This window comes from Akebia trifoliata, chromosome 9 (assembly GCF_017979445.1).
Source record: "Akebia trifoliata isolate Shusen 1 chromosome 9, ASM1797944v1, whole genome shotgun sequence".
Classification (NCBI taxonomy): domain Eukaryota; kingdom Viridiplantae; phylum Streptophyta; class Magnoliopsida; order Ranunculales; family Lardizabalaceae; genus Akebia; species Akebia trifoliata.
In genome coordinates this window covers 24,055,197-24,074,815 of record NC_141383.1, presented here as the reverse complement: position 1 = coordinate 24,074,815, position 19,619 = coordinate 24,055,197, and the positions used below count along the sequence as shown (strand labels likewise).

General features: G+C 34.5%; 2 protein-coding genes across 3 annotated transcripts; both read right to left on the bottom strand.

Annotated features, from left to right (window-relative positions):
* Nucleotides 1-89: 89 nt before the first annotated feature.
* LOC147394874 (WAT1-related protein At5g40240-like) lies at nt 90-12,230 on the bottom strand. The gene is made up of 8 exons (XM_086453335.1): nt 10,739-12,230; nt 6,103-6,203; nt 4,721-4,949; nt 4,118-4,234; nt 1,396-1,630; nt 1,168-1,326; nt 794-945; nt 90-387 (listed from the first exon to the last, which is right to left on the bottom strand). The coding sequence occupies exons 1-8, from the start codon at nt 10,951-10,953 to the stop codon at nt 267-269; spliced, it is 1,329 nt and encodes a 442-aa protein (XP_086309461.1). The 5' UTR covers nt 10,954-12,230; the 3' UTR covers nt 90-266.
* A 138-nt stretch (nt 12,231-12,368) lies between these two features.
* Nucleotides 12,369-19,323, bottom strand: LOC147394873 (WAT1-related protein At3g28050-like). Of its 2 annotated transcripts, XM_086453215.1 has the most exons (7): nt 17,260-17,491; nt 17,103-17,165; nt 16,828-16,944; nt 14,029-14,266; nt 13,760-13,918; nt 13,450-13,601; nt 12,369-12,674 (listed from the first exon to the last, which is right to left on the bottom strand). In XM_086453215.1, exons 1-7 carry the CDS (start codon nt 17,445-17,447, stop codon nt 12,515-12,517), a joined length of 1,077 nt encoding a protein of 358 aa, XP_086309341.1. In that variant the 5' UTR covers nt 17,448-17,491; the 3' UTR covers nt 12,369-12,514. The 2 variants fall into 2 exon arrangements, with proteins under 2 accessions (XP_086309341.1, XP_086309342.1); XM_086453216.1 differs by lacking the exons at nt 17,103-17,165; nt 17,260-17,491 and adding an exon at nt 18,983-19,323.
* Nucleotides 19,324-19,619: the final 296 nt, after the last annotated feature.

The window sequence follows — 19,619 nt, the reverse complement described above, 5'->3', positions numbered from 1 at the left end:
TCCAGCTTGTAGAGATTTACTACTCAGGCCCAACATTGATACTAAGTGCCCATGATTTTGGCCTGGCTGGCTGAGCTTCTCAAATCTAGATTTGCCATCCTACTAAACACAAATTTGTACAATTTTTCTTATTTTGATTTAAATATTGATGATATTGCCAGGCACAATTTAATATCATCGACTGCAGCTATTGTGTTACAATTGAAATGCTGTGATATTGATGGGCTAAAATATTAAGGCCTTGCTGCACAACTTATCTGAGCACATCATGGTTCCTCATCTTCGCTTTGCAAGAGAGGAATGTCTTCTTCGCCCATCTTTTCTTCTTTGGTTTTTCCCCAAAACACAGCATAAAATCCAAGAGCAATTAAAATTACTCCAACCACACTGCACAGGGGAAAAAAAGTATAGAGTGACATCATGATGTGAGTTTATTTTTAAGGTGGTAAGATAAAAGTTTAATGTTGTCCACATCTTATATATGTCATCTTGAGATAAATATCACTTTCAGAGAGTTCAAGACCAGAATTGAGATGTGCACGATATAATCCCATTCTAGAAGCCCAGACACAATGTTACATTGAAAATAGTCAAGTGTATAAGTTCTAGAAAAATTTGAAAGTATTTTGATAGGTACTATGCCAATGAGTCGTTCAGATTTTGAGAAAAAACATGTAGGTGGTTCATAGCATATGACGCCATGATTCTTGAATAATTATTATTTTTTTCTTGTTTCATCCCCACAAAAGGTGTGTTGTTGTTACACAGAGATGTAGAGAAATATATAGTATACCTTCCAACATGAAGAGTATCTCCAAGAAAGGTGACACCCACGATAACTTCAATAATAATCCTCAAGGGCCTGAACATGATAACATAAACCGCATCCTTCTTGTGCACTACCCACGTAAGAATACCGTTGCGGAACACACTCCCAAACAGTGCCTACATTATTAAAACCACAATGGTGGACATTAGAAAAGTCCAATGGAACCTAAACTAATTGATATAGGGTTTGGTTCAAAGATTTATGATCCAATAAAATGGTCCAACATACCAATTGAATGGTTGAGATTGAACAATTTCAGGGTCATATGTAAGAGAAGGGGCGACTTTTATATTGTGTGATAATTTAAGACTATATTGTGGGGTGAGTTGTTCACTTACTGAGCACAGAATGGTAATGAGCTCTATATCAGGTTTAAATCTCCAAGCACTTAGGTTTCTCACTTCAATCAGGGAGAATATTGCACCTGAAATGGTTTCAAAGAGACAATGAAAGAAGACTATGGTCCTCTTTGAACGATACTCCTTAGTAATTGATGCCTGCAAATATTTAAATATTAGTTTTGTGGTTCTTTAAGTTTTTAAGGTGGTTTTGATGGATATATTTACCAGAACAATTTTCCTTAGTGCATCCAAGAAATGAGGAATTGAAAGGAAAAGGCCTCCAAGAACCCAATTTGATTGTGACGAGAGAAGTTGATGATCATGTAAGTTAGATGGTGATTGGATGATATTGATTGGTGGGCCCTTGTAGAAAGTAATCATGATGGCCCCTGAGATTAATACTAGGGTGCCCAAGGATGTTGCTTGACTGCTTGAGCTTCTGATATTCATCTTTTCCATGCTAAAAATTCAAATGCAATATAAACATCAACAACATTTGAAGGGATAGGGAGAGGGGAGAGAAGCATAATCACCAACAACAAAGCCTTATTTAGGAAATTTCAGGTGGGTTGAATGTGGAAAGACTCTTGTCCTTCTGTTCAATCCTATCTGAAACAATGTCATTTCCAATCAAAGTGAGCTCAAAATAAAGCTTTGTACCCCATGATTTAGAAATGTATTGCTACACCATCTTTTTATTATACCACTCCAATCTACATATAAACATGTTAATTTCAACGGCGAATCTCCATTTTGAGCGTTAAATATGACAAAATTCTGATTTTTATACACTGTTCATTTTAATTCCCAAAACATGCTTTTCCAGTGAAGTAATTTGTCACTTTTATAATCTACGAATTTGGTGGTAAAAGATCAAGTATTTTGCCTTATTAGTGATTTCGTTGGTAATTTATCAACAATTCATTGATTATAAAAGAGACAAATTGACTAGAAAACATGTTTTGGGAGTGAAAATGAAAAAGTATATCGAAACCAAAATTTAGACATAAGTTGTGCTCGTTTTGTTAAAAACATCCCTAATTTCAGAAGGATTAGTGTGTTATAAGTAAAAGATAGTATGCCAATAGAAATTTTCAAAGTTAAATAGGTAGCAGAGTTAAGGTAACTTTCTTTTTGTTATCATCATATCCCATTCCTTCTCTCTCATCCATGATTTCTCTCCAAGAAGAGAAGAGAGAGATGGAGATTTTACTAAAGAGAATGGTTGGGGACAGTTGTGAAAGAATGTATATCTGTATCCAATTTCTCATGCCAATGGTCATAAAATTATAATTAATATCCCTTCACTTCCTTTTAATGAAATTTAATATTTAAATAAGAGAAAAAAATATATATTTTATTTTTTTTATTTATAAGGTAACAATAAAAATAGAATAATGATTTTCTAACAAGTAAATCTTCACTCGGCTGATGTGGCATGGAGACGGACGAAATTAAGGTCGGTATTTTTCCTTGCCATACACAACTATAATCTTTCATGGGAATGTGCAATTGTGTATCCCGAGAAAAAATCTATGATTTTTTGTCTGTGTCACATCAATCAATCGAATATTGACCGAGTGAAGACTTTCTAATTAAAAAATCAGCACTCATAAAAATTAAGAATAATGCTAAAGTGACCTTAAGATGGAAAGTGTATGAGAACCAAAAAAATAGACTTTCCTCGAGATACAAGTGAAAAAGCAAATATAATTCTTATCCACTTTCACATCAAGATGTGTGATATGAGGTCGAATCAAATAAACCTAATATAGTGATGCACAGTGTAGAAAAAAAAAATCCTTTATTTACTATTCATTAATGTATATTAGATCAATATCCACATAGTCCAGAGCCAATTATTTGGCCAATATATTTTGTCTTGTATGGATTTCGAAAGCTTGACCTATCCTGAGGAGCTTGTCAAGACCTGACTTGCCACTAAGCCAACCCGTTGGGGTTATTGGCTTTTGAACATATCCCTATTTACGTATTTGAAAGAATAATGCCGAATTAACCTCATGTCAGGTTGGAATCTCATATCACACTTTTTGACGTGAAAGTGTATGGGAACCATAGATGCTTTTCATCAAGATACGAGTGCAAAAGCATCTATGGTTCTTATCCACTTTCACGAGATGTGCGATATGAGATTCAATCTTGAGATCGCTCCACTTGTATCTTGAGGAAAGCATCTATAGCTCTCATACATTTTCACATCAGGGTGTGCTATAAGAGGTCACTTCAGCATTATCATTTTGAAAAGTCTACAAATGATAGGGCAATTTACACCAAGAGTTGGATCCCTTCCTTTGAAACCGCATAAAACACACTATTGGGACCCCACATATCGCTGATACATAAATTAACTTATGAAAAATAATTGAATCAATAATTACAATTCACTGATTAAATTGATTTTTTTGTGCCGACGGTCTATACAATTCTAGGGAATTCAATTTCAAGAAATTATGAATTTCTTCATAAAATGAGTTCCATGGAAAAATAAATTTCACTGTTTAATTGTACCTAGAAAAATGTGAAAATCATTTTTCTTCCTAGCTATTATTAAAGAGTCGTGATAATCTTACAACCATAGGTGGCATACTCAATCGACTCTCTTGATGTGATAAGTTTGAGAACCGTAGATATATATGCCTTTGGATAAATGATTCCCTTGGGGTACATTTTTATGGGGAAGTGCAGTTGTGTATCCCGAGACTTACATATCTACAGTTCCCAAACTTATCACAGTAGGGGAGTTGATTGAGTATGCCAAGTAAGGTAGTTAGATTATCATGATTCATTACGAAAACTCACAAACTATTATTAAAACTTTTAATTATCAATGAAAGAAACATGAGTTCCTAAACACACAAACACCAAAAAAAAAAAAAAAAAACATTTACTCATTGAGATTATTAATAGATCATATCGACACGCTCACCTGAAAATAACTGCAAGCAAGAAAGTAAAAGCAGGGATTAAGTTGTTCATGGCGGAAGACAAAGTCGGGGAGCTGTATCGTTCACCAATGGATAAAAGTATCTGCTCAAAAGAAATCCTACACACACCAAAAAAAATAAAAATAAAAATTTTATTTTTTTATTTTTTATTGGTAAGCTGGGGTTGAAAGACCCCACCTTAAAAAACACTTCTAACGAGTATAGATACAAGATAAATCTTCTTCTGCAATTCTTAGAAGATCTTGAGGTACATTGGAACTATCCTGAATTATTAAAATACCATCCGAAACAGCCCCCAATTTTGTTAAAAAATCCGTTGCCCTGTTTGCTTATCTCCATTGGAATTCAAATTCACATTCATCAAAATTTCGGCCTTGGTCTGCGATCTCCATTAGCGTCTCTGCATACTTCCATGAAGGTATAAAATCTCCCTTTATGCACATAATAGAAAACATCTGATGAGATCAGAATTCGTTTGAAAAACTTTTGTTTGTTAAATTTTCCTTCCCACTAAATTATGCACAAACTTTAAACAAAAACAAACCCACAACATATAAATTAGAATAACAATATATTATTTGTACCCAATTTGGCCAAGAAGTAAGCATCCAGATAGCAAATGGAAGGTGAGGGGAGGACGTTTATTTATGCAAAGAAGATGGAAATATATAAAGAGAGATTTCAAATTAGTGGTACTAAATAAAGAGAAACTAAGAAAGAGAGGTGGAGATATAGAGGGACCTGTTGAAGATGAAATCAGGGAAGAGTAAGATAGTGGCAAGGGCATTGGAGTAGACAACATAGACATAACGGCTCATCCCTCTTGACATAGCTGCCTTGCTTAGTATGCTTAGTGGAACATCTGTGCACTGCACTGCAACCATTGGTCCCCACCACCTCATCTCCATCTCTCCTTCTCTCGGAAAATATTGGTTCTTTGTGATTTTGGTGGCTGGAAGTTTATATTAATGATGATATTTTTCCACCATTACCCTTTATAAGAAAGCATCGATCATTAACATGGTTTTAAACTCGTCCGAGACCGAGACGTATCGCCCAAGTTAACTCGGTATCGGAGCTCAACGAGACCAACTCACAAAGTCATTTTTTGACCGAGATTTACGAGCCACAGTTCAATTTATTGATTTGTCTCACGAGATGTCTCAAACGTATTGGAAAACTCATCCGAGACGACTCGGTATCAGAGCTGAACGAGACGAGACGAAATACCGAGTTTAAAAACCATGATCATTAATTGACCGAGAAAACAAAGTTCCATCAATGTCAAGATTCTTTATGTTATTGTTGGAGCTATGTAACTCCAAAACTCGGCGAGGTATCCATTGAGTTAAATGATTCCACATTTTTTTTTGATCGGTAAACTGGGGTTATAGAGGGCCACACCCTAATTTATTGAAGATGCTAATGCCGAAGATAAGTACAAGAATGATCTTGAAGAAGAATCAAATACAAATCAGCTGGAATGTTTGCACCATCATAAGGGCTAATAACAGTTTTGTCTACTCCTCTTCTCGCACGTCAATCAGCAGCCTTGTTTACTTCACGCCAAACAAACGCAAATCTAATATCATCAGAGTCATGGATGAGACTTCGAATATCTGTGATGATGCAATCCGAACTATCTTATAGGATTTTTTTTTTTCGTCAGTTCAAGTCCAGCTTGTAAAGACATTTACTACCCATGCCCCTGACATTGATATTAAGGTGCCCACGATTTTGGCCTGGCTGGTTGAGCTTCTCAAATCTAGATTTTCCATCCTACTAAACACAAATTTGTACAATTTTTCTTATTTTGATTTAAATATTGATGATATTGCCAGGCACAATTTAATATCATCAACTGCAGCTATTGTGTTACAAGTGAAATGCTGTGATATTGATGGGCTAAAATATGAAGGCCTTGCTGCACAACTTATCTGAGCACATCATGGTTCCTCATCTTCGCTTTGCAAGAGAGGAATGTCTTCTTGGCCCATCTTTTCTTCTTTGGTTTTTCCCCAAAACACAGCATAAAATCCAAGAGCAATTATATTTGCTCCAACCACACTGCACAGGGGAAAAAAAGTATAGAGTGACATCATGATGTGAGTTTATTTTTAAGGTGGTAAGATAAAAGTTTAATGTTATCCACATCTAATACATGTCATCTTGAGTTCGATATATCCCATTATAGAAATCCATACACAATGTTACATTGAAAATAGTTGAGCGTATAAGGTCAAGGAAAATTTGAAAGTATTTTGATAGGTACTTTGCCAATGAGTTGTTCAGATTTTGAGAAAAAACATTTAGGTGGTTCATAACATATGAGGCGATGATTCTTGAATAATTTTTTTTTTCTTTTGTTTCATCCCCACAAAAGGTGAGTTGTTGTTACACAGAGATGTAGAGAAATATATAGTATACCTTCCAACATGAAGAGTATCTCCAAGAAAGCTGATACCCACGATAACTTCAATAATAATCCTCAAGGGCCTGAACATGATAACATAAACCGCATCCTTCTCGTGCACTACGTGGGTATACCAACGTATGAATACCATGGCGGAACACACTCCCAAGCAGTGCCTACATTATTAAAACCACAATGGTGGACATTAGAAAAGTCCAGTGGAACCTAAACTAGTTGATTCAGGGTTTGGGTCAAAGATTTATGATCCAATAAAATGGTCCAACACACCAATTGAATGGTTGAGATCGAACAATTTCAGGGTCATATGTAAGAGAAGGGGCCACTTTTATATTGTGTGGTAATGTAAGACTATATTGTGGGGTGAGTTATTCACTTACTGAGCACACAATGGTAATGAGCTCTATATCAGGTTTTAATCTCCAAGCACTTAGGTTTCTCACTTCAATCAGGGAGAATATTGCATCTGAAATGGTTTCAAAGTGGCAATGAAAAAAGACTATGGTCATCTTTGATCGATACTCCTTAGTAATGGATTCCTGCAAATATAAATATATATATATGTGGGTCCCGTTCAGCACCCAACCATTTACCCAACAATTTGCCCAACATGTTTTGTCCAACATGGGTTAGAAGTTTTGGAATGGGCTGATTTTTGGTGAGGATGATCTCTATCTAACCCCATCACAAATGGTTTGCAAAAAATGGACGGTCCACGATTTTTCAACTTGTAAACATGGGGTTAGAAGTTTTGGAATAGGCTGATTTTTGGTGAGGATGATCTCCTCACCATAGAGATCATCATCATCCTCACCAAATATATATATATGGGTCCCATTCGGCACCCAACATTTTGCCCAACATGTTTTGTCCTACATGGGTTAGAAGTTTTGAATAAGGCTGATTTTTGGTGAGGATGATCTCTATGGTGAGGAGATCATCCTCACCAAAAATCAGTTCATTCCAAAACTTCTAATCCCATCACAAATGGTTTACAAAAAATGGACGGTCCACGATTTTTCAACTTGTAAACATGGGGTTAGAAGTTTTGGAATGGGCTGAATTTTGATGAGAATGATCTCCTCTTCACCATAAAGATCATCCTCACCAAAAATCCCCCCATTCCAAAACTTTTAACCTATTTAGGACAAAACATGTTGGGCAAATTGTTGGGCAAAATGTTGGGTGCTGAACATTTTCCTATATATATATATTAGTTTTGTGGGGTAGGGGTTGTGGTTCTTTAAGTTTTTAAGGTGGTTTTGATGGAGATATTTACTAGAACAATTTGTCTTAGTGCAGCCAAGAAATGAGGAATTGAAAGGATAAGGCCTCCAAGAACCCAATTTGATTGTGATGAGAGAAGGTGATGATCATGCAAGTAGATGGTGATTGGATGATAACGATTGATGGGCCCTTGTAGAAAGTAATCATGATGGCTCTTGAGATTAATACTAGGATGCCCAAGGATGTTGCTTGATCATGTAATTTTTCCATCCTAAAAATTCAAATGCAATATAAACATCAACAACATTTGAAGGGATAAGGAGAGGGAGAAAAGCATAATCACCAACAACAAAGCCTTATTTAGGAAGAGTTTGAGGTGGGTTGAATGTCGAAAGACTCTTGTCCTTCTGCTCAATTCTATCTGAAACAATGTCATTTCCAATCAAAGTGAGCTCAATATTAAGCTTTGTACCCCATGATTTAGAAATGTATTGCTACACCACCTTTTTATTATAACACTCCAATCTACAAATAGACATGTTAATTTCAACGACGAATCTCCATTTTGAGTGTTAAATATGACAAAATTTCAATTTTAGTCTACTGTTCATTTTAATTCCCAAAACATGCTTTTCCAGTGAAGTAATTTGTCACTTTTATAATCTACGAATTCGTTGATAAAAGATTAGTGATTTTACCTTAGGAACGTTTTTGTTGGTAATTTATCAATGAATTCATTGATTATAAAAGAGACAAATTGACTAGAAAAACATGTTTTGGGAGTTAAAATGAAAAAGTGTATCGAAACCAAAATTTGGACATAAGTTGTGCTTATTTTGTAAGAAGCATCTCTAATTTCAAAAGGATTGGTGTGTTATAAGTAAAAGTTAGTACGCCAATAGAATTTCTCAAAATTAAATAGGTAACTTTCTTTTTGTTATCATCATATCCCATTCCTTCTCTCTCATCCATGATTTCTCTCCCAGAAGAGAGAGATTAGCCAATAGTAGTCCATTTCTTATGACAGGTGTCTCTATCGTGTGGTCTGATAAATATTGACTCCACACTTATAAAAGATCAAAATTTACAAACACTTCCCTCACGTTCTGTGAGATTCCCATTTGAGAAATTTCCAAAAAAATCTGTAATCTTTCGAGATTTTCAAGCTAAAAACTTATTCATGTATATTCTCATCAGTCTCTTTGTGGATTTTGCGAAACACCCATTTGAGAAATCTAATTTTTTTTTTGTTGGGTGGTTATGGAATCATCACAGTTCATATCAGAAAGAGATCCATGAGAGATGGAGATTTTAATAAAGAGAATGCTTGTGGACAGTTGTGAAAGAATGTATATTTGTATCCAATTTTCCCACCAATGGTCATAAAATTATAATTAATATCCCTTCACTTCCTTTTAATGAAATTTCATATTTAAATAAGAGAAAAAAATATATATTTTTTACATTTATTATAAAATAAATCTATTAAAGGGAAATGGCACCCCACTCATTTTGTGATGCAGTAAGTTTATAATAAAGATAGAATAATGATTTTCTAACTAGAAAGTCTTCACCTGACTATGTGGTGCGGAGATGGGACCAAAGATTTTTTTTCCTTGGGATACACAACTATAATCTTTCATGGGGATGTGCAATTGTGTATCCCAAGAAAAAATCTATGATTTCTTATCTGTGTTACGTCAGCCAAGTATTGACCTAGTAAAGACTTTCTAATTAGAAAATCAGCACTTATAAAACTAAGAATAATATTGAAGTGACCTTAAGATTGAAGGTGTATGGGAACCACAAAAAAAAAATAATAATAATAATAATAAATAAATACTTTCCTCTAGATACGAGTGGAAAAGTAATTATACTTTTTATCCACTTTCACGTCAAGATGTGTGATATGAGGTCCAATCAAATAAACCTAATATTGCGATGCATGGTGTAGAAAAAAATCCTTTATTTACCATTCATTAATTTATATTAGATCAATATCTATCCACATGTTCAAGAGCCAATTATTCGGCCAATATATTTCATCTTGTTGGGGTTATTGGCTCTTGAACATATCCCTATACACGTATTTGAAAGAATAATGCCGAAGTAACCTTAGGTCAGGTTGGAATCTCATATCGCACTTTTTGACATGAAAGTGTATGGGAACAATAGATGCTTTTCATCGAGATATGAGTGAAAAAGCATCTATGGTTCTTATCTACTTCCACATCAAGATGTGTGATATGAGGTCCATCTTGAGGTCACTCCACTCGTCTCTCAAGGAATGCATCTATAGTTCAGGGTGTGCCATGTGAGGTCACTTCAGCATTAATTATTTTGAAAAACCTACAAATGATAGAGCAATTCACACACAAGAGTTGGATCCCTTCCTTTGAAACCACATAAAGCACACTATTTTGACCCCACATATCGCTGACACATAAATTAACTTATGAAAAATAATTGAATGAATAATTACAATTCACTGATTAAATTGATTTTTTTGGTGCCCATTCAATTTCAAGAAGTTATGAATTTCTTCATGTGAAATGAGTTCCATGGAAAAAATAAATTTCACTCTTTGATTGTACTTAGAAAAATGTGAAAATCAATTTTCTTCCTATTATTAAAGAGTCGTGATAATCTTACTACCGCATGTGGCATACTCAATCGACTCTCCTGATGTGACAAGTTTGAGAACCGTAGATCTATATGCCTTGGGATACATGATTCCTTCCTACTAAATTATGCTCAAACTTTAAACAAAAACAAACCCACAACATATAAATTAGAATGACAACATATTATTTGTACCCAATTAGGCCAAGAAGTAAGCATCTAGATAGCAAATGGAAGGTATGGAGAGGACATATTTTTCTGCAAAGAAGATGAAAATATATAAAAAGAGATATCAAATTAGTGGTACTAAATAAAGAGAAACTAAGAAAGAGAGTTGGAGATATAGAGGGACCTATTGAAGATGAAATAAGGGAAGAGTAAGATGGTGCCAAGGGCATTGTAGTAGACAAGATAGACATAAGGGCTCATCCCTCTTGACATAGCTGCCTTGCTTAGTGTGCTTAGTCCAACATCTGTGCACTCCACTGCTACCATTGCTGCAAAGGGCATCACTTGTCCCCACCACCTCATCTCCATTTCTCCTTCTCTCAGAAAATATTGGTTGTTTGTGATTTTGGTGGCTGGAAGTTTATATTAATGATGATATTTTTCCACCATTACCCTTTATACGAAAGCATCATTAATTGACCGAGAAAACAAAGTTCCATCAATGTCAAGATTCTTTATGTTATTGTTGGAGCTATGTAACTCCAAAACTTGGCGAGGTATCCATTGAGTTTATTGATTCCACATTTTTTTTTCGATCGGTAAGCTGGGGCTATAGAGGGCCTCACTCTAATTTATTGAAGATGCTAATGTCGAAGATAAGTACAAGAATGATCTTGAAGAAGAATCAAATACAAATCAGCTGGAATGTTTGCACCATCATAAGGGCTAATAACAGTTTTGTCTACTCCTCTTCTCGCACGCCAATCAGCAGCCTTGTTTACTTCATGCCAAAACAAACGCAAATCTAATATCATTAGAGTCATGGATGAGACTTCGAATATCTCTGATGATGCAATCCGACTTATCTTATAGGATTTTTTATTTTATTTTATAAGTGACTCATCCTATAGGATTAGCTATAAAAAGAGGAGGAATACGGATGAAAATTGACTTGGACATCAGACTAGAGTTATCAAGCACCACTTAGAATTAACTTGGAAATTGGAGAGGATTAAAGTAACGATAATGTTTGTGCCATGTATCTCAAGGTGTAAAAGATGATTTTATCCTGAAAAATATATCACACATGACTAATGAATATTTTCGATTTTGACTTGGTAAGTTTCTTATTCGACTAAATAAATCACCTGTTACCCTTATTTTTAATTCTTGAGCAAGATTGAGTGTTTCGACAAGAAAATAAAAATCTTGGGCAAGGCAACTCGGCTCCTGAAAATGTTAATGTGACAGGCAATTCACGATCGTTTGGTGCCTCTGAGAAGGATGTGCATGCCATGATCAAGTTATCGAAGTCAAAATGGCTGGTGATGTGATTCACCACCCTATTATTTTTATCAACTCTATTGATTTTTCAGATGGTTACCATGAATATGGTGAATAATAGTAAGCTATTTGTGGGACCAATTCATGAATTTTTGGTCCAGCTATTTATAGACCTACACTACAAAAATTAGATTGATTTGTGAAATATTTTTTTCTAAAAAAAGATAATGAAAAATTATTTTTATATGGTTCAATTCAAAAGCACCAAAGCACTTTTTGCAAAAAAATAAATAACGGATTTGTTAAAACCCTGATCAGATTTCGTCAGGTTGGGATAGCTTCCAAGATACCACAGCTCATGTTGTTAACTTGATATAGCTTTCTTCCAGGTTGTAGAGATTTACTACCCATGCCCCTTACATTGATACTAAGGTGCCTATGATTTTGGCATGGCTGGTTGAGCTTCTCAAATCTAGATTTTCCATCATACTGAACACAAATTTGTACAATTTTTCCTTTTTTGATTTTAATATTGATGATATTGTCAGGTACAATTTTATATCTTCAACTGCAGCATTTGTTTTAAATGTAGTCATATTGATAAGCTAAAATACCTATGCCTTGCTGCCCAACTTATATGAGCACATCATGGTTCCTTATCTTGGCTTTGCAAGAGAGGAACCTTTTGGGTGGATGATGACCCAATGTTACTAACTCCAGTGACTTCTTCACTCATCTTTTCTTCTTTGGCTTTTCCCCACATCACAGCATAAAACCCAAGAGCAATTATAGTTGCTCCAACCACACTGCACAGGGCAAAAAAAAAAGTATAGAATGACATCAAGATGTGAGTTTATTTTTAGATTAAGTTACCAAACCGGACAACTTTTCAAACTTATTTATCAAAACAGAGCACTACACATCTTATTTATCAAAACGGTAAAAAATAGTAATTTCCATATTTTTGCTACTAAAAAATTTCATTTTTGTTAGAAGGAACCTTCTGACATGAGATTAGAATGTATTTTATATTATGTTAGAAGGTTCTTTCTAACATTGTATAAAATACATTCTGATCTTATGTCAGAAGGTTTTTTACAATAAAAAAGATATTTTCAGTAGTAAAAATATAAAAATTACTATTTTTACCATTTTGGTAAATAAGATGTATAGTGTTCTATTTTGATTAATAATTGATATGTTATGCGTGTTTTGGTAAATTTTCCTTATTTTTAAGGTGGTAGGACAAAAGTTTAATGTTATCTACATCTTATGTATGTCATCTCGAGATGAATATCACTTTCAGAGAGTTCAAGACAAGAATTGAGATGTGCACAATATAGTCCCATTCTAGAAGTCTAGACACAATGTTTATTGAGAAAAGCCGAGCTTAAAAAAAGGCCTATAAATAAGAAGGGTTAAATGTATAAGGTCAAGGAAAACTTGAAAGTATTTTGATCGGTGCTTCGCTGATGAGTTGTTCAAAGTATATGCCAGGATTCTTGAATAAATTTTTTTTTTCTTTTGTTTCACCCCCACAAAAGGTGAGTTGTTGTTATACAGACTATAGAGATAGTATACCTTCCAACATGAAGAGTATCTCCAAGAAAGGTGACACCCATGATAACTGCAAAAACAATCCCCAAGGGCTTGAACATGGCAACATAAACCGGACCCTTCTTGCGCATCCCCCACGTATGAATACCGCTGCGGAACACACTCCCAAACAGTGCCTACATTATTAAAACCAAAATCTGGATCGTATCAAGTGATTCAGGGTTTGGGTCAAAGATTTATGATCCAATTGAATGGTTGAGATTGAAGAATTTCAGGGTCATATGTAGATAAGATAATATAAAACTCTATATTATGGGGTGAGTTATTTACTTACTGAGTACACAATAGTAATGAGTTCTATATCAGGTTTTAATCTCCAAGCACTTAGGTTTCTCACTTCAATTAGGGAGAATATTGCACATGGAATGGTCCCAAAGAGGCAATAAAAGAATACTATGGTCATCTCTGATGAGTACTCCTTGGCAGTTGATGCCTGAAAATACAGAGATAGAGACACATAATATATTTATATATTAGTTTTGTGGGGGAGGGGTTGTGGTTCTTTAAGTTTTTAAGGTGGTTTTGATGGAGATATTTAATTACCAGAACAGTATTCCATAGTGCAGCCAAGAAACAAGTAAATGAAAGGAGAAGGCCTCCAAGGACCCAATTTGATTGTGATGAGAGGAGAAGGTGATGATCATGTAAGTTCGATGGTGATTGGATGATAATGATTGGTGGGCCTTTGTAGAGAGTAACTATGATGGCCCCTGAGATTGATACTAGGGTGCCCAAGGATTTTGCTTGACTGCTTGAGCTTCTCATATTAATCTTTTCCATCCTAAAAATTAAAATTGCAATATAAACATCAACAACAACATTTGAAGGGATAAGGAGAGGGAGAGAAGCATAATCACCAACAACAAAGCCTTATTTAGAAAATTTTAGGTGGGTTGAAAGAATCTTCTTCTTCTGTTCAATTCTATGTAAAACGATGTCATTTTCCAATTAAAGTGAGCTCAATTTTGAGCTTTGTAACCCCCCCCCCCCTACGTAGTAACTAAAAATCTCCGTATATTTTAAAAAGTCTTGTTTAAAACCCGTTCTCGTTAACTCAAACGATTAAACAACAATTTTTTTTTTATACCTTTTAAATGCATTTTTCTTTTCAAAAAAAGAGAATAAAAATCTATTTGTTTATAAGTATATAATTCATGTTTATTACCTTATGGTTGTTCTAATTTGGTCTATAAAGATTGTTTAAAACGAGATTTAATGAGTGAAAATGTGTTATCATGCATAGATATTTAATAATATTATTTTTACTCAAAAACATATTGAAAACCAAAAATAAAAGTTAGTGTATTATATATTATATTTTTTTCATAATTTTAAGTATCCATATTTTATTTTAATATTTATCATTTTTTCACGTTTTATTCTCATTTCTTCCCATTCAAAGATTTGAAAAATAACAATTTTTGCAAAAGAATTAATTGTGTGATTTAAGGATTGTCTTTAAAATTACAAAAAAAATTCTTATTTTACCGTTTTTTCCTTATCATTTTAAATCCATATTCCAACTTGGTGACTATGTCCCCGTGATTTAGAGATGTATGCAACACTAACTTTTATTATGACACTCAATCATAAGTTAAGAGAGTTTCTATCAACACACCAACTTTTTGCCCCATGTTTACAAGTTGAAAAATTTTAGACCGTCTAATTTTTGTAAATCAATTTTGATGAGGTTAGAAGTTTTGGAATGAAATAATTATTTGCAAAGATGATCCCCTCACCACATAGATCATCCTCACAAAAAATTAGCCCATTTCGAACATTTTTGCCCATATAAGACAAAAACGTTGTAGCTTTATGTGTCTACGGAACCTCATCTATATATATATATATATATAAACAACAGGTTAATTTCACAGCTTCTCTTCCCTTTATTGGATATAAGTTTTGGATTTTGTGAGATCTCCACAATTGAGAAATTTCCCAAAAAAAATCTGTGATTTGGAGATTTCCAAACTAAAAATTAATTCCTGTATTTATCAGTCTTTTGTGGATTTTGTGAAACACCCCTTTGAGAAATCTATTAAAAAAGAAAAAAAAGAAAAAAAAAGTTTTTCTTTCCATTTATGATTGCTGTTAAGATCCCAAAACCACCCAAGAAAGAGTCGTGCTGGGGTGACACAGGATTTACTATGATTCTCACAAGTCTGACATGGACATGCATACATAACCGTAGATGGGTTTTACTCATATCACGAGGAAACACATCTATGGTTATGTGCACATCCCACGTCTGACTTGTGAGAATCGCACTAAATAGTTTTTTGTCATTTCAGCATTTTCCTTTAATAAAGAGAATGTGGTAGTTGTGAAAGGATGTATCCAATTTCCAGGCTAATAGAAGTATTATCACCCCACCCACCAATGGTCATAAAAGCATAATAATATGAAGTGCTACTAAAATAATGGGTCCTCTTCTCTTTCTTTAGAATGAAATTTAATATTAGAATAGGAGAAAAACAGCATTTTTTTTAAAGTCAATGAAATGGAGATGTCACCCACTAAAGTGATACATGGTGTAAAAAAAATCTTTTATTTACTATTCATTAATTTATGAGTCGTGATAATATAACTCGCCAGGTGGCATTCTCAATTGACTCCCTGACGTGGACAAGTTCAGTATCCGTAGATCTATACACCTTGGGATACATTTTTTTTTATGGGAAAGTGCAATAGTGCATCCCGAGACGTACAGATCTACGATTCTTGAACTTGTCTCGTCATAAAATTGATTGAGTATGCCACCTAACAAGTCATATTATCACGACTCTTAATTTATACTAATATTCATATTGGAAAGTGCACCAATGAAAGAGCAATTTTTACCCAAAAGTTCAATCTCCTCCTTTTACACACTACATAGCACGCTATTGTGAGCCCACTAAGTGTGGACTCACAATGTTGGGATCACTCTTAGTTTTTCATGACTCCTACTAGGGGGACTGAATTAGGGCTAGAGCCGAGGCATATGGGTCCCTCCCCTGGGAACGTGCAACGCCCTCACATCACACGTCGGGTAAGTGAGTTGGGACCACTCTTCTTAGACACAAAATATCATGCTTTATCAATGATTTCTAGCCATCAAATTCAAGTATTTTCTTTGTTGTGGATTTTATGAGAATGTGAACTTGTAAGTTATTTTACAAAAAAATAATTGAGTCAATGATTAAAATTCTCTGTAGGCCAATATTCATTAATAGTTGAGATGGGCGAGTGCCATGTGGCAAGACCATGGGGTTTGTCTGATTTTAGGAATCATTTCAAGAATATACAATTTTTTGGAAAAAAATGAATTTGAGATATAGATCATATCGACACGCTCACCTGAAAATAAGAGCAAGCACAAAAGTAAACCCAGGGATTAAGTTGCTTATGGCGGAAGATAGAGTCGGGGAGCTGTATCGAACACCAATGAATCCAATTATCTGCCCAAAACAAATCCTACACATACATACACACCAAAATAAAAAATAAAAAATCTTGTAATTAAATTTTCCTTCCTAGTAAATTACGCTCAAACTTCAAAAAAAATAACCCAAAACATAAAAACTTAGAATAAAAATTGTGAGAGTATATTTATATATATTATTATTGTATACCCAATTAGGCCAAGGAGTAAGCATCTAGATAGCAAATGGAAGGTAAGGGGAGGACGATTTTTTCTGCAAAGAAGATGCAAATATATAAAGAGAGATTTCAAATTAGTTGTATTAAATGAAGATAAACTAAGAAAGAGAGGTGAAGATATAGAGGGACCTATTGAAGATGAAAGAAGGGAAGAGTAAGATAGTGCCAAGGGCATTGTAGTAGACTACATAGACATAAGGGCTCATCCCTTTTGACATGGCAGCTTTGCTTAGTGTGGTTAGTCCCACATCTGTGCACTCCACTGCTACCATTGCTGCAAAGGGCGCCACTTCTCCCAACCACCACCTCATCTCCATCTCTCTCACTCTCTCTCTCTCTCTATGAAAATATTGGTTCTTTGTGATTTTGGTGGCTAGATGTTTATATTGGTGATGAGATTGGTCCACCATTCCCCATTAAGAAAGCATCATTAATCGATCGAAAAAAAAAAAAAGTCCCATCAATGTCGAGATTCTTTTGTTATTGTTGGAATTATGCTATATAACTCCAAAACTTGGTGAGGTGTCCATCGAGTTAATCGATTCAACTTGATTAACTTGTGCATCCACTCAAGCAACTAAATAATATTAAAATATTTTTATATAACATTTTAAATTTAAAAGAATAAAAAATAAAAAATAAAAAATAAATAGATGATGAAGGGTAAAAGTATCAATTATAGAAACAAATCCAAGTGGACATGTCTCAATCCAAGAAGTTGGTATAGTTCATGAGTATTAAAGACAACACCCTAGGAGTGACCTCCAATCTATAAGGTTGGGAATACCAATGGCATCATTTTAAGTAAAGAAGATCACACATGCGCATGGTTGGTAGAATTCATACGTGTTACCTAGATATTTGCAAAGAAGAATCCTAGAAAATCCTCGATCATGGTAACCCAAGTGTTTGGCAAGACCAAAATTTTGACATAGAAGCTTAATAGGTAGATCATGTCTTGAGTAAGTGGGGTGAGTCAACATCCGACTTATAGGATTTTTTTATTTATTTTTATAAGCAACTAATCCTATAGGATTAGCTATAAAAGGAGGAAGAAGTTGAACGAAAGTTGAATTGAACATCAAAGTCAAATTATCAAACACCACTTAGAATTAACTTGGAAATTAGAGAGGATTAAAGTAACCATAATGTTTGTACCATGTATCTCATGGTGTAAAAGATGATTTTATCGTGACAAATATATCACACATGACTAATGAATTTTTCGATTTTGACTTGATAAGTTTCTTAGTCAGCTAAATAAATCACCTCTTACCCTTATTTTTAATTCTTGAAAGAGATTGAGTGTTTTGACAAGAAATTCAAAATCTTGGGCAAGGCGACTCAGATCTTTAAAAAGTCAACATGATAGGTAATTCATGATATATTTATCTCGTTTGGTGCCTCTGGGAATGATATATGCAAGCCATGGTCAAGTTACCTAAGTCAAAATGGACTGGAGATGTGATCCACCGGTGGATCACTTTATATCATCAAACAATCTCACATTTATCAAACCAAAAGAATGCATTTAATAAAAAAAAATGAAGAAATATTGAATGAGGCTATTTAACAAGAGAGATTGGTTGTGTGGGGAAAAAACAAACAAACATGTTACATAGATTACAAATTTTGCCTAATTAAGTGATGCAAATCAAGTCATTTAACAGAGAAAATTTTCTCTTACTTATTCAAATCAAATTACATGCTTCAAAATATAGGAATCTATCGTTATCGAGATTGATACGAAATATATCGGATAAAAAACATAAATCTTTAATCCAAATCTAAATTTATCAGATAAAAATCCTAATACAATCTATATAAAGAAAAGAGGGATTAGAGAGAGTACCTAACCCGAAGTCGTTCCTGGCTTGTCGCGTGAGGTGATGCAACAGATGACCGTGCCTTTATGATCATTTCAAACTATCAGAACTTGGAACTATCAGAGACAGGTAGCGAGATCGATAGATCACTTCGAGAAATGAGAGATTAGATATAGAGAGAACAAAAATCAGATCTAGATCGAGATCGATCGATCAAATAGGGTGGGAGATGAGATCTATCAAGGGAGACAGATCGAGAGAGAGAGAGATCGATTGATCGATCAAATAGAGGGGAATATAAGATTGATCGATCAAATAGAGGGGAATATAAGATTGATCGAGAGAGAGACGGAGAAGTCGATCGAGAGAGAGAGAGAGAGATGGAGAGGCCGATCGACAGAGAGAGCGTGAAGTCAATCGAGAGTGAGACAGTGAGAGAGAGACAGAGAGACAGAGAGAAAATGAGAAATGAGATTGAGATTTGAGACAAAGACAGAGACAGTGAGAATGAGAGTGAGATCGAGACACATACAGGAAACGTTGTCCAAAGGCCGCAGAATGGTGGCTTTTAAAATTCGTCAGGCCAGGCCCAACAAATTTTTTCATCAAAATTCAAGATTTTCACGTAGTGACCACCCTATTAGTTTTAACAACTCTATTGAT

Excerpts from the sequence above, each read along its gene's own strand:
- LOC147394874 (XM_086453335.1), bottom strand. The coding sequence starts at position 10,953 with ATGGAGATGAGGTGGTGGGGACAAGTGATGCCCTTTGCAGCAATGGTA. Across the intron at positions 4,235-4,720 it reads TTACTTCTTGGCCAAATTGG|GATTTCTTTTGAGCAGATAC; the intron begins GTACAAATAATA and ends TGGTGTGTGTAG. Across the intron at positions 946-1,167 it reads TCATTACCATTCTGTGCTCA|GCACTGTTTGGGAGTGTGTT; the intron begins GTAAGTGAACAA and ends TTAATAATGTAG.
- LOC147394873 (XM_086453215.1), bottom strand. The coding sequence starts at position 17,447 with ATGGAGATGAGGTGGTGGTTGGGAGAAGTGGCGCCCTTTGCAGCAATG. Across the intron at positions 14,267-16,827 it reads GTGCTTGCTCTTATTTTCAG|GATGGAAAAGATTAATATGA; the intron begins GTGAGCGTGTCG and ends TTTAATTTTTAG. Across the intron at positions 13,919-14,028 it reads CACTATGGAATACTGTTCTG|GCATCAACTGCCAAGGAGTA; the intron begins GTAATTAAATAT and ends CTGTATTTTCAG.